Source organism: Saccoglossus kowalevskii, chromosome 22 (assembly GCF_978046115.1).
Source record: "Saccoglossus kowalevskii chromosome 22, keSacKowa6.1, whole genome shotgun sequence".
NCBI classification, from domain to species: domain Eukaryota; kingdom Metazoa; phylum Hemichordata; class Enteropneusta; family Harrimaniidae; genus Saccoglossus; species Saccoglossus kowalevskii.
This window is the reverse complement of record NC_140662.1, coordinates 30,668,291-30,682,297: the sequence shown is the minus strand read 5'-3', so window position 1 is coordinate 30,682,297 and position 14,007 is coordinate 30,668,291. Positions and strand designations below refer to the sequence as shown.

Here is a 14,007-nt window from a genome sequence, read left to right as displayed (position 1 = left end):
AACCATCTGGTGATTAACAGAACCTGGAAACGTTCACTACTTGATGTCAAGGTTAAACAGGGAGTTGATGTTGGCAGTGACCGTAAACCTGGTCATAGCTGTGCTCAAAGCAATGCTGTGAAAAACGGGGAACAAAATGACAGGCAGACAACAGTTTGATGTTGGCAAATTACATGACCCAACGGTCCAAGGCTAACAACTGAGGAACAGGTTTCAGGCACTAGCAGTTATGAAGGATCACACAGAAAAAAAAGAAGGATTGGTTGACTGAAGACATGTGGAAAACCATAAAAAGTAGGAAAGCATTAAAGAAACAAATTAACTAATCGAGTTGCTCAAGGCAGACCCAGAACTCTCTGCTAACATTCTTTGGCCACTATTCATAGCTAGCTGGGAGAAGAAGGAAATACTCGATGACTAGTCAAAAAGAGTCATTAGGATACCAGAGAAGGGCAACATAAGAGATTGTAACAACTGGCATGGGATCACTCCTATCAGTATCAAGTAAGATCATGGCAAAGCTTATCGTTCAACAAATTTTGGATGCGTCAGATGAAAGGCTTAGAAATGAACAGGCAGGATTCTGTAAAGGGAGGGGTGCATCGACCAGATATTTGCCCTATGTAACATAATAGAACAGTGCACAGAATGGCAGAGAGAGATCTACATCAACTTTGTTGATTTTGAGAAGGTGTTTAACAGCCTATGGAACATCTTATGAACGTATGGGATCCCACAGCACATAGTGGACCTCATCAAGACCTTCCATGTCAATTTCTCTTGTAAAGTGGGAAACAGAAACTTAGTAAAACAAGGGTGTGTAATGTCCATGCTACTCTTCAACATCACTATTGAATGGTTGATGCATCGAACAGAAGACCAAATAAGAGATATATGACGGACCCTCTTCTCAGCATGAGAAGACCTTGATTTTGCTGATGACTTGGTTCTGACTTTTCCCACACTCGCACACACATGGAAGAGAAAACATCACCCTTCAGTGAATTTGCCGTAAGATAAGGAGCACAATGAAACATGGTGGGGGAGCACACAACAACATCAAAATAAACAAGTCATTGAAAATGACACAATCCCCGTTAAATTTGTGAAAGTTCTCTTTGTGCTCGTTGTATTAAAACGGTTGTCGCGAGAGTGTCCTTGAAACTTGAGTTTCAAGTGGCGTATACAACAGATTGTTTATTTACATCAAAACGCGTGTTCCGTGTAGTAGTAATATGGCCAAAAATAAAAACGGTCATTATTCGGCCATTTTTGATCTGATTATGAAACACACTGATATGTGTGATGTATGTGCCAAATACGAATGGAAATATAGTAGTAAGGCCAAAAAGTCAGATGGCTGTCAATCGGCCATCCTTGACCAGGTTTTAAAACAAATTGTCATGGAAATGCATCTTAACATGTATAAAGTACATGCATGTGCCAAATTTGAATGAAAACTGACAGAGCACGTCCAAGATACCACATAGAAAAAAAAAGATGGCTGCCAGTCGGCCATCTTTGATCCAATTGTAAAGTAAATCGTCATGGACATGTATAATCTATGTACTAAGTTTGAATGAAAACTGACAAAGCATGTCCAAAAAACAAGATGGCTGCCAGTCTACCATCTTTGTCCAATTGTGAAATAAATTGTCATGGACATGTATCCCAACATGTATAATCTATGTACCAAGTTTGAATGACAACTGACAAAGCATGTCCAAAATACAACATTTTCAAAAAACAAGATGGCTGCCAGTCTGCCATTTTTAATCGAATCGCTAAGCCAGTGCATGTGCATATGTCCCACATAAGGTACTAGGCAAATGCAAAAAATAAACGGAATCGGTCCACAGGATTCTGAAATATGACTCTGGACAGACTGACCCATGCACGCACAGGCAGACTCAAGAACTCACGGACAGTCGGGACATGTATCCTAACATCTATGATCCATGTACTAAATTTGAATGAAAACTGACAAAGCATGTCCAAAATGTGACATTTTCAAAAAAAAAGATGGCTGCCAGTCGGCCATCTTTGATCCAATTGTGAAATAAATCGTCATGGACATGTATCCTAACATGTATAATCTCTGTACCAAGTTTGAATGAAAACTGACAAAACATGTCCAAAATACAAGATGGCTGCCAGTCAGCCATTTTGAATCAAATCGCTAAACCAAGGGATTCTGACATACATGTATGACTCCGGACGGACACCGAATTACAAGTACCCGTTTTCGGACTTCGTCCAAACTGGGACTAATAAAGCTAGGAATGCATTCAGAATGCTCAGCAATGTATGGCGTTCTCTCCAATACAGCACCAAAATCAACTCGGACTATATCAGAGCCGTGTCTTCTCAACCCTCCCGTATGGCTCGGAATGTTCCACACAAAAGATCTGAGAAGAATCTGTAGGCCCAACAACCAAGACCTACTAAATAGAAAGCATGTCCAACAACATAGCGAGACTGTGCTGAAACTGGATTGGGCAGGTGATGAGGAGAGAAGCAAACAGCATCCCAAAAGTAGCCCTACATGCCACTTAGGCTTAATAGGCAGCACGTTAAGTAAGATAACAGGACTGTAGCCCAAACTGTACACTAGCCAGTGACCTTTGAATGTATATCACCAGTAATCAGTCAAGTAGAAATTTTTGCATATTTTCACACAGGAAATGAGTCTTTCGCACTAAAGGAAGATTTGATACTAATGAATGAGGTGACCAAGTTTGAAATAGAATTATTAACGGCAACAACACTTTTCCCTTAACATACCTTTCATCTTTGATAAGGGCAAGGTAAAACTTGAACTACACTGGGAATATACAATAATAAATTTTTAAATTGAAACTTAGTAATGTGTAATCAGGGGCAGATACGTGCAAGAGCAAGATGTGTATTATGTACACTGGTGGTGGCCTGAAAACTGTTACATGTAAATAAAATACAAACAAACTTATGATTTGCATCATATTTATTTGGGAAGAAAATAACGATATATATATAATCCCCGCAATATTTTCTTTCAGGGTTTAATACACTAATCATCAAATTACGATAAAGAACAAAAATATAGGGGATATTTATTGATGACAAGCATACTATGACAGACTATTCAAAATCTTAGGGAATACATGAAATAAAACTACAATAAATTTCAACTTGAGTTTCAAATGCCACGCTTTGTGGAGAAAAAAGCTAAATAAGGAAAAAAAAACATTCTGTATTTTTGCAGCAAATTTCAGTTTGTATAATATAAAGATTTAGTGTATAAAGATGCATAGTTTAACTAATTATCATACCTCTGATCAGTGGTTTAAACCCCCTTGCATAAAATGGACTGTCCCAGGTTTATTAGTTGGATGGCTGTATTGCACAATACAAGACTGGCAGCTATTAGCTGATTCCATACTATTGTAAACTTTGGGATTCATTAAACAAATCATGTCTATATGCCCAGTAAACTGAATAAAACCAAATAGCTGTAACATGAAAAGCACCTACAGTCTATGTATCTATATTGGAAGAGATACTAGATGTGTGCATGATCATACTAAAATACTAACAATATACTGATAATGTGCAATATGATCAAGTTACAGCTATTAGGAAACAACTTTAAAAAAAGCAAAACGACATTAAAGTTACTATGGGAATCAATGTCAAATGTAAATAAAGACTTTTTATACTACCGGGGTAGTTTTAACTCACAAAAATGATTACTGAGAGGCACAATGAGAATTAAAAGAAGGCATTAGCAATAGGAGTCGATAGGGTAGAACAAATTTTGACACAAGATGAAATGAGAAATGGTATTACTGATACAAGCCAAACCACTTATCCAGTGTGTGTGAAACTATCGGATTATAGATACAAGTTCAAAACCACTGAAAGGAAGTATTCAAGTACAGTACGCTAGTTGCTATGATATGGTATGGTCAGAAATGCATACTGCAACAAATTTCACTTTAAACCCCAAATTTATTGCTTTTTATATAACAAAATAGTGGTAGCAGCATTAGAATTTGCCTTGTCGATTACAAGTATTTGTGCATAGGTTTTAAGTATTGGACACTGGAATAGGTATTACCATTGTACACTAAACACAACACTGTAAACGTACTACTGAATACAGATTTCATAGGACTTGCTATTGTCTGCAGTACACAACATGGAACAGATGAAGTGAGACAATGAATGCACATGAAAATGATAATTGAAATTATTTAATTGTCGTTTTGTCACACAATGCATGCAGATGAAAATAAAGATTAGAGTGAGCCACACCTGTATATAGCGACAACCTGATGGACTTTATAGACACAGGTTGAAGTATTTTGAAGTATTATTGGATTGCCAACCCATAGGTTTGACATAATATTTGTCCAGAAATATTTATTTATTTACTTTATTGTATTTTCAACTAAGATCCCACTTCGGGATACTGTTTCAATAAAGATTATTATTTTGAGCTGTTACCATTGTAACAAAAACATGTTTATTCAAGTTGATCAAAATCAAATAGGTTTGACTTGAGGAAATTAAATATATTTTTGTCTATACAAAGGTAAAATATTGCTGAAAGAGTGATCACATAAGACAGGTGGTCTTTATACACAGGTTGCTCATACATTAATGCCTTAAGACTATAAGCAAGTGGGTTTTTTATATAGAGGTAGTCACTAACACAGGTTGGATTGTATTTCAAGGTTTCATTAAACAATGCAATGATGAAATGAAAATAACGATTTAAGTTATTTAGTTGGGATTACATCAAGTCTCTATGGCAATAACTTAATGCATTAATCCACTGAATATTATCCTTTAAAACATCTATGTTACTTGTTAATCTGAATTAGTCTTTATGAATGAGTAAGGTAAGAGCAATAATAAACAGGTCACAATATTCGTGTTGTACTGTCTCAGTGTAATAACTTTATTATACATCTTCCAAATCCAGTCGCTTGGTGCAGATGTATAATAATAGACAGCATGATGTACCTACAATAGTAGGTTATGTTATATTAAGAATATGGTACTCAACTGTCAGATACATAAAGTGAATGAGATGACATTCAACTTACACTTGCAAGACAAATTACACATACAGTAGAAAGGAGTATGACACCGGTACAACACTAATTGTAAAAATTACAAGATACAAACACGCAAAATTGAACGAGATGACATTCAACTGACACTGCACACAAGTGGGAATGGAAGGAAATGGAATCTAAATAATAATACGATTGACAAACACACAATGAGTGATATATGCTATTTTTATCTGACAAGGCACAGTTCTCCTTGTGCTACCTCTGCTCCTACTTAATTATTCATAACTTGTCAAGGAAGAAACAAATCATTACAAAGTTTGAATGGTTCCCACACCGAAGTGGAATTAAAAGTCCTGCATAGAAAATTTGCAAATGTTACGAATCAGAAAAATAGAGTATTATATTTATTAACCCAAACTAGTAATGCTTCAATCAATTTATAAAGACTGTTATCTTAATGTGACAAAGATCCACTATAGAGTAAGCCTGATGTCACGGATGTAATGCGGAAGAATAAGTGGTCAATTTGATGCATATTGTGGCATAATTCGTAGAAATAGAGCCTCTTTATTAAATTCATCATTTGTAACAAAGGGAATTATCTTTTTTTTTTCCACACCAATAAATTTCGCAGTATTTTATATATTGGGATATGAAATATATTTGTTAAGTATTTTTTTAATTGAATAACTTATTGGCCATTGAGGTCCTGCGCATTTAAACCATTGACAGCATGTGTGATATGTGGTCCTCTTTTACGTGGTTTACGTTGAGGTAAAGCGTCATTACCAGCAGCCATTATTTTGTCATTTCTATTGACATCTTTTGTAGACAAGTCATTTAAAGTACCATTTATCTTGCTATCACCATTACCTTGTATAGAATGATCATTAGTTCTTTCATTATCACCTTGTTTAAAGTGTTGCCTATCTCTATAGTAATTGTTCCTTGGCCTGCCAACTCCTTTACCTTCAGTAGCTGATGCTTGACTTTTAACAGGAGAATGAACTTGTCGATTACGATTCCCTGATATATTTCTACGAGGAGAAGTAGACGTTGCCTGTGCATCAGCAGCAGCACCATCATCATTGACTTTATCTGGATTCTTTCCATCTGATGAATTACTGCCTCGTTGATGGTTTCTGTTTCGTCTTCTAGCAGTACGACTTTTCTGGGGACTACCTGGCTGTGCTTGGGCATCTTGACTTGTATTCTGCTTTGGTTTTTCTTGACTTTGAGGTTTACGTGTTGGAGCCCAACGTCTATTGGAATATCCCTGAAATACATATTACATCATATAATAAGCTACCATATTTTTGGGCATTTCTATTTTTGAGTTCATGTTCTGCAAGCGCTTAATTCCAAAATGCTTCGAACTTCACTGTCTAGTAATAAAAAATAGTCTTGAATACGGGTGATCAAATTTATATATACTAATGCTAAGTACGTCCAGGTAATCATAAGAATGAGACAAAATACTGTAACAATAATTGTATTAATGTGATCCCATACTGAGTGCATACTTTGTATCAATGTGATCCCATACTGAGTGCATACTTTGTATCAATGTGATCAGGTACTGAGTGCATACTTTGTATCAATGTGATCAGGTACTGAGTGCATACTTTGTATCAATATGATCAGGTACTGAGTGCATACTTTTTAACAATATGATCAGGTACTGAGTGCATACCTTGTATCAATATGATCCAATACTGAGTGCATACGTTGTATCAATATGATCCAATACTGAGTGCATACATTGTATCAAATCAATATGATCAGGTACTGAGTGCATACTTTGTATCAATATGATCTGGAACTGAGTGCATACTTTGTATCAATATGATCTGGTACTGAGTGCATACTTTGTATCAATGTGATCCCATACTGAGTGCATACTTTGTATCAATATGATCTGGTACTGAGTGCATGATTTGTATCAATGTGATCCCATACTGAGTGCATACTTTGTATCAATGTGATCCCATACTGAGTGCATATTTTGTATCAATGTGATCCCATACTGAGTGCATACTTTGTATCAATGTGATCCAATACTGAGTGCATTCTTTGTATCAATATGATCAGGTACTGAGTGCATACTTTGTATCAATATGATCTGGTACTGAGTGCATACTTTTTAACAATATGATCAGGTACTGAGTGCATACTTTGTATCAATATGATCCAATACTGAGTGCATACTTTGTATCAATATGATCAGGTACTGAGTGCATACTTTGTATCAATATGATCAGGTACTGAGTGCATACTTTGTATCAATATGATCAGGTACTGAGTGCATACTTTGTATCAATATGATCAGATACTGAGTGCATACTTTGTATCAATATGATCTGGTACTGAGTGCATACTTTGTATCAATATGATCTGGTACTGAGAGCATACTTTGTATCAATATGATCTGGTACTGAGAGCATACTTTGTATCAATATGATCTGGTACTGAGTGCATACTTTGTATCAATATGATCTGGTACTGAGTGCATACTTTGTATCAATATGATCTGGTACTGAGTGCATACTTTGTATCAATATGATCTGGTACTGAGTGCATACTTTGTATCAATATGATCTGGTACTGAGTGCATACTTTGTATCAATATGATCTGGTACTGAGTGCATACTTTTCGTACTGAGTGCATACTTTGTATCAATATGATCTGGTACTGAGTGCATACTTTTCGTACTGAGTGCATACTTTGTATCAATGTGATCCCATACTGAGTGCATATTTTGTATCAATGTGATCCCATACTGAGTGCATACTTTGTATCAATGTGATCCCATACTGAGTGTATACTTTGTATCAATATGATCAGGCACTGAGTGCATGCTTTTTAACAATATGATCAGGTACTGAGTGCATACTTTGTATCAATATGATCAGGTACTGAGTGCATACTTTGTATCGATATGATCTGGTACTGAGTGCATACTTTTTAACAATATGATCAGGTACTGAGTGCATACTTTGTATCAATATGATCCAATACTGAGTGCATACTTTGTATCAATATGATCAGGTACTGAGTGCATACTTTGTATCAATATGATCAGATACTGAGTGCATACTTTGTATCAATATGATCTGGTACTGAGTGCATACTTTGTATCAATATGATCTGGTACTGAGAGCATACTTTGTATCAATATGATCTGGTGCTGAGTGCATACTTTTTAACAATATGATCAGGTACTGAGTGCATACTTTGTATCAATATGATCCAATACTGAGTGCATACTTTGTATCAATATGATCAGGTACTGAGTGCATACGTTGTATCAATATGATCAGATACTGAGTGCATACTTTGTATCAATATGATCTGGTACCGAGTGCATACTTTGTATCAATATGATCTGGTACTGAGAGCATACTTTGTATCAATATGATCTGGTACTGAGTGCATACTTTGTATCAATATGATCTGGTACTGAGTGCATACTTTGTATCAATATGATCTGGTACTGAGTGCATAGTTTTTAACAATATGATCAGGTACTGAGTGCATACTTTTCGTACTGAGTGCATACTTTGTATCAATATGATCTGGTACTGAGTGCATACTTTTCGTACTGAGTGCATACTTTGTATCAATGTGATCCCATACTGAGTGCATATTTTGTATCAATGTGATCCCATACTGAGTGCATACTTTGTATCAATGTGATCCCATACTGAGTGTATACTTTGTATCAATATGATCAGGCACTGAGTGCATGCTTTTTAACAATATGATCAGGTACTGAGTGCATACTTTGTATCAATATGATCAGGTACTGAGTGCATACTTTGTATCGATATGATCTGGTACTGAGTGCATACTTTTTAACAATATGATCAGGTACTGAGTGCATACTTTGTATCAATATGATCCAATACTGAGTGCATACTTTGTATCAATATGATCAGGTACTGAGTGCATACTTTGTATCAATATGATCAGATACTGAGTGCATACTTTGTATCAATATGATCTGGTACTGAGTGCATACTTTGTATCAATATGATCTGGTACTGAGAGCATACTTTGTATCAATATGATCTGGTGCTGAGTGCATACTTTTTAACAATATGATCAGGTACTGAGTGCATACTTTGTATCAATATGATCCAATACTGAGTGCATACTTTGTATCAATATGATCAGGTACTGAGTGCATACGTTGTATCAATATGATCAGATACTGAGTGCATACTTTGTATCAATATGATCTGGTACCGAGTGCATACTTTGTATCAATATGATCTGGTACTGAGAGCATACTTTGTATCAATATGATCTGGTACTGAGTGCATACTTTGTATCAATATGATCTGGTACTGAGTGCATACTTTGTATCAATATGATCTGGTACTGAGTGCATAGTTTTTAACAATATGATCAGGTACTGAGTGCATACTTTTCGTACTGAGTGCATACTTTGTATCAATGTGATCCCATACTGAGTGCATATTTTGTATCAATGTGATCCCATACTGAGTGCATACTTTGTATCAATGTGATCCCATACTGAGTGTATACTTTGTATCAATATGATCAGGCACTGAGTGCATGCTTTTTAACAATATGATCAGGTACTGAGTGCATACTTTGTATCAATATGATCAGGTACTGAGTGCATACTTTGTATCATTATGATCAGGTACTGAGTGCATACTTTGTATCAATGTGATCAGGTACTGAGTGCATACTTTGTATCAATATGATCAGGTACTGAGTGCATACTTTTTAACAATGATCAGGTACTGAGTGCATACCTTGTATCAATATGATCCAATACTGAGTGCATACGTTGTATCAATATGATCCAATACTGAGTGCATACATTGTATCAAATCAATATGATCAGGTACTGAGTGCATACTTTGTATCAATATGATCTGGAACTGAGTGCATACTTTGTATCAATATGATCTGGTACTGAGTGCATACTTTGTATCAATGTGATCCCATACTGAGTGCATACTTTGTATCAATATGATCTGGTACTGAGTGCATGATTTGTATCAATGTGATCCCATACTGAGTGCATACTTTGTATCAATGTGATCCCATACTGAGTGCATATTTTGTATCAATGTGATCCCATACTGAGTGCATACTTTGTATCAATGTGATCCAATACTGAGTGCATACTGAGTGCATACTTTGTATCAATATGATCAGGTACTGAGTGCATACTTTGTATCAATATGATCTGGTACTGAGTGCATACTTTTTAACAATATGATCAGGTACTGAGTGCATACTTTGTATCAATATGATCCAATACTGAGTGCATACTTTGTATCAATATGATCAGGTACTGAGTGCATACTTTGTATCAATATGATCAGATACTGAGTGCATACTTTGTATCAATATGATCAGGTACTGAGTGCATACTTTGTATCAATATGATCCAATACTGAGTGCATACTTTGTATCAATATGATCAGATACTGAGTGCATACTTTGTATCAATATGATCAGATACTGAGTGCATACTTTGTATCAATATGATCTGGTACTGAGAGCATACTTTGTATCAATATGATCTGGTACTGAGTGCATACTTTGTATCAATATGATCTGGTACTGAGTGCATACTTTGTATCAATATGATCTGGTACTGAGTGCATACTTTGTATCAATATGATCTGGTACTGAGTGCATACTTTGTATCAATATGATCTGGTACTGAGTGCATACTTTGTATCAATGTGATCCCATACTGAGTGCATATTTTGTATCAATGTGATCCCATACTGAGTGCATACTTTGTATCAATGTGATCCCATACTGAGTGTATACTTTGTATCAATATGATCAGGCACTGAGTGCATGCTTTTTAACAATATGATCTGGTACTGAGTGCATACTTTGTATCAATGTGATCCAATACTGAGTGCATACTTTGTATCAATATGATCAGGTACTGAGTGCATACTTTGTATCAATATGATCAGGTACTGAGTGCATGCTTTTTATCAATATGATCTGGTACTGAGAGCATACTTTGTATCAATATGATCTGGTACTGAGTGCATACTTTGTATCAATATGATCTGGTACTGAGTGCATACTTTGTATCAATATGATCTGGTACTGAGTGCATACTTTGTATCAATATGATCTGGTACTGAGTGCATACTTTGTATCAATATGATCAGGTACTGAGTGCATACTTTGTATCAATATGATCTGGTACTGAGTGCATAGTTTTTAACAATATGATCAGGTACTGAGTGCATACTTTTCGTACTGAGTGCATACTTTGTATCAATGTGATCCCATACTGAGTGCATATTTTGTATCAATGTGATCCCATACTGAGTGCATACTTTGTATCAATGTGATCCCATACTGAGTGTATACTTTGTATCAATATGATCAGGCACTGAGTGCATGCTTTTTAACAATATGATCAGGTACTGAGTGCATACTTTGTATCAATATGATCAGGTACTGAGTGCATACTTTGTATCATTATGATCAGGTACCGAGTGCATACTTTGTATCAATATGATCAGGTACTGAGTGCATACTTTGTATCATTATGATCAGGTACCGAGTGCATACTTTGTATCAATGTGATCCCATACTGAGTGCATACTTTGTATCAATGCGATCCCATACTGAGTGCATATTTTGTATCAATGTGATCCCATACTGAGTGCATACTTTGTATCAATGTGATCCAATACTGAGTGCATACTGAGTGCATACTTTGTATCAATATGATCAGGTACTGAGTGCATACTTTGTATCAATATGATCTGGTACTGAGTGCATACTTTTTAACAATATGATCAGGTACTGAGTGCATACTTTGTATCAATATGATCCAATACTGAGTGCATACTTTGTATCAATATGATCAGGTACTGAGTGCATACTTTGTATCAATATGATCAGATACTGAGTGCATACTTTGTATCAATATGATCTGGTACTGAGTGCATACTTTGTATCAATATGATCTGGTACTGAGAGCATACTTTGTATCAATATGATCTGGTACTGAGTGCATACTTTGTATCAATATGATCTGGTACTGAGTGCATACTTTGTATCAATATGATCTGGTACTGAGTGCATACTTTGTATCAATATGGTCTGGTACTGAGTGCATACTTTGTATCAATATGATCTGGTACTGAGTGCATACTTTTCGTACTGAGTGCATACTTTGTATCAATGTGATCCCATACTGAGTGCATATTTTGTATCAATGTGATCCCATACTGAGTGCATACTTTGTATCAATGTGATCCCATACTGAGTGTATACTTTGTATCAATATGATCAGGCACTGAGTGCATGCTTTTTAACAATATGATCAGGTACTGAGTGCATACTTTGTATCAATATGATCAGGTACTGAGTGCATACTTTGTATCAATATGATCTGGTACTGAGTGCATACTTTTTAACAATATGATCAGGTACTGAGTGCATACTTTGTATCAATATGATCCAATACTGAGTGCATACTTTGTATCAATATGATCAGGTACTGAGTGCATACTTTGTATCAATATGATCAGATACTGAGTGCATACTTTGTATCAATATGATCTGGTACTGAGTGCATACTTTGTATCAATATGATCTGGTACTGAGAGCATACTTTGTATCAATATGATCTGGTACTGAGTGCATACTTTGTATCAATATGATCTGGTACTGAGTGCATACTTTGTATCAATATGATCTGGTACTGAGTGCATACTTTGTATCAATATGATCTGGTACTGAGTGCATACTTTGTATCAATATGATCTGGTACTGAGTGCATACTTTGTATCAATATGATCTGGTACTGAGTGCATACTTTGTATCAATATGATCTGGTACTGAGTGCATACTTTTCGTACTGAGTGCATACTTTGTATCAATATGATCTGGTACTGAGTGCATACTTTTCGTACTGAGTGCATACTTTGTATCAATGTGATCCCATACTGAGTGCATATTTTGTATCAATGTGATCCCATACTGAGTGCATACTTTGTATCAATGTGATCCCATACTGAGTGTATACTTTGTATCAATATGATCAGGCACTGAGTGCATGCTTTTTAACAATATGATCAGGTACTGAGTGCATACTTTGTATCAATATGATCAGGTACTGAGTGCATACTTTGTATCAATATGATCTGGTACTGAGTGCATACTTTTTAACAATATGATCAGGTACTGAGTGCATACTTTGTATCAATATGATCCAATACTGAGTGCATACTTTGTATCAATATGATCAGGTACTGAGTGCATACTTTGTATCAATATGATCAGATACTGAATGCATACTTTGTATCAATATGATCTGGTACTGAGTGCATACTTTGTATCAATATGATCTGGTACTGAGAGCATACTTTGTATCAATATGATCTGGTACTGAGTGCATACTTTTTAACAATATGATCAGGTACTGAGTGCATACTTTGTATCAATATGATCCAATACTGAGTGCATACTTTGTATCAATATGATCAGGTACTGAGTGCATACTTTGTATCAATATGATCAGATACTGAGTGCATACTTTGTATCAATATGATCTGGTACTGAGTGCATACTTTGTATCAATATGATCTGGTACTGAGAGCATACTTTGTATCAATATGATCTGGTACTGAGTGCATACTTTGTATCAATATGATCTGGTACTGAGTGCATACTTTGTATCAATATGATCTGGTACTGAGTGCATAGTTTTTAACAATATGATCAGGTACTGAGTGCATACTTTTCGTACTGAGTGCATACTTTGTATCAATGTGATCCCATACTGAGTGCATATTTTGTATCAATGTGATCCCATACTGAGTGCATACTTTGTATCAATGTGATCCCATACTGAGTGTATACTTTGTATCAATATGATCAGGCACTGAGTGCATGCTTTTTAACAATATG

The 14,007-nt window shown here is 35.7% G+C and overlaps 1 protein-coding gene across 4 annotated transcripts in view; it reads right to left on the bottom strand.

Moving 5' to 3' along the window:
* Nucleotides 1–2,965: 2,965 nt before the first annotated feature.
* Nucleotides 2,966–14,007, bottom strand: part of LOC100367473 (spermatogenesis-associated serine-rich protein 2-like) — a 74,487-nt gene continuing 63,445 nt past the window's right edge. For all 4 annotated transcript variants that reach the window (XM_085496121.1, XM_085496119.1, XM_085496120.1 and 1 more), the window contains exon 12: nucleotides 2,966–6,342. In XM_085496121.1, coding sequence (XP_085352247.1) covers nucleotides 5,758–6,342 — 585 coding nt within the window. In that variant the 3' untranslated portion in view covers nucleotides 2,966–5,757. The remainder of the gene's footprint in view (nucleotides 6,343–14,007) is intronic.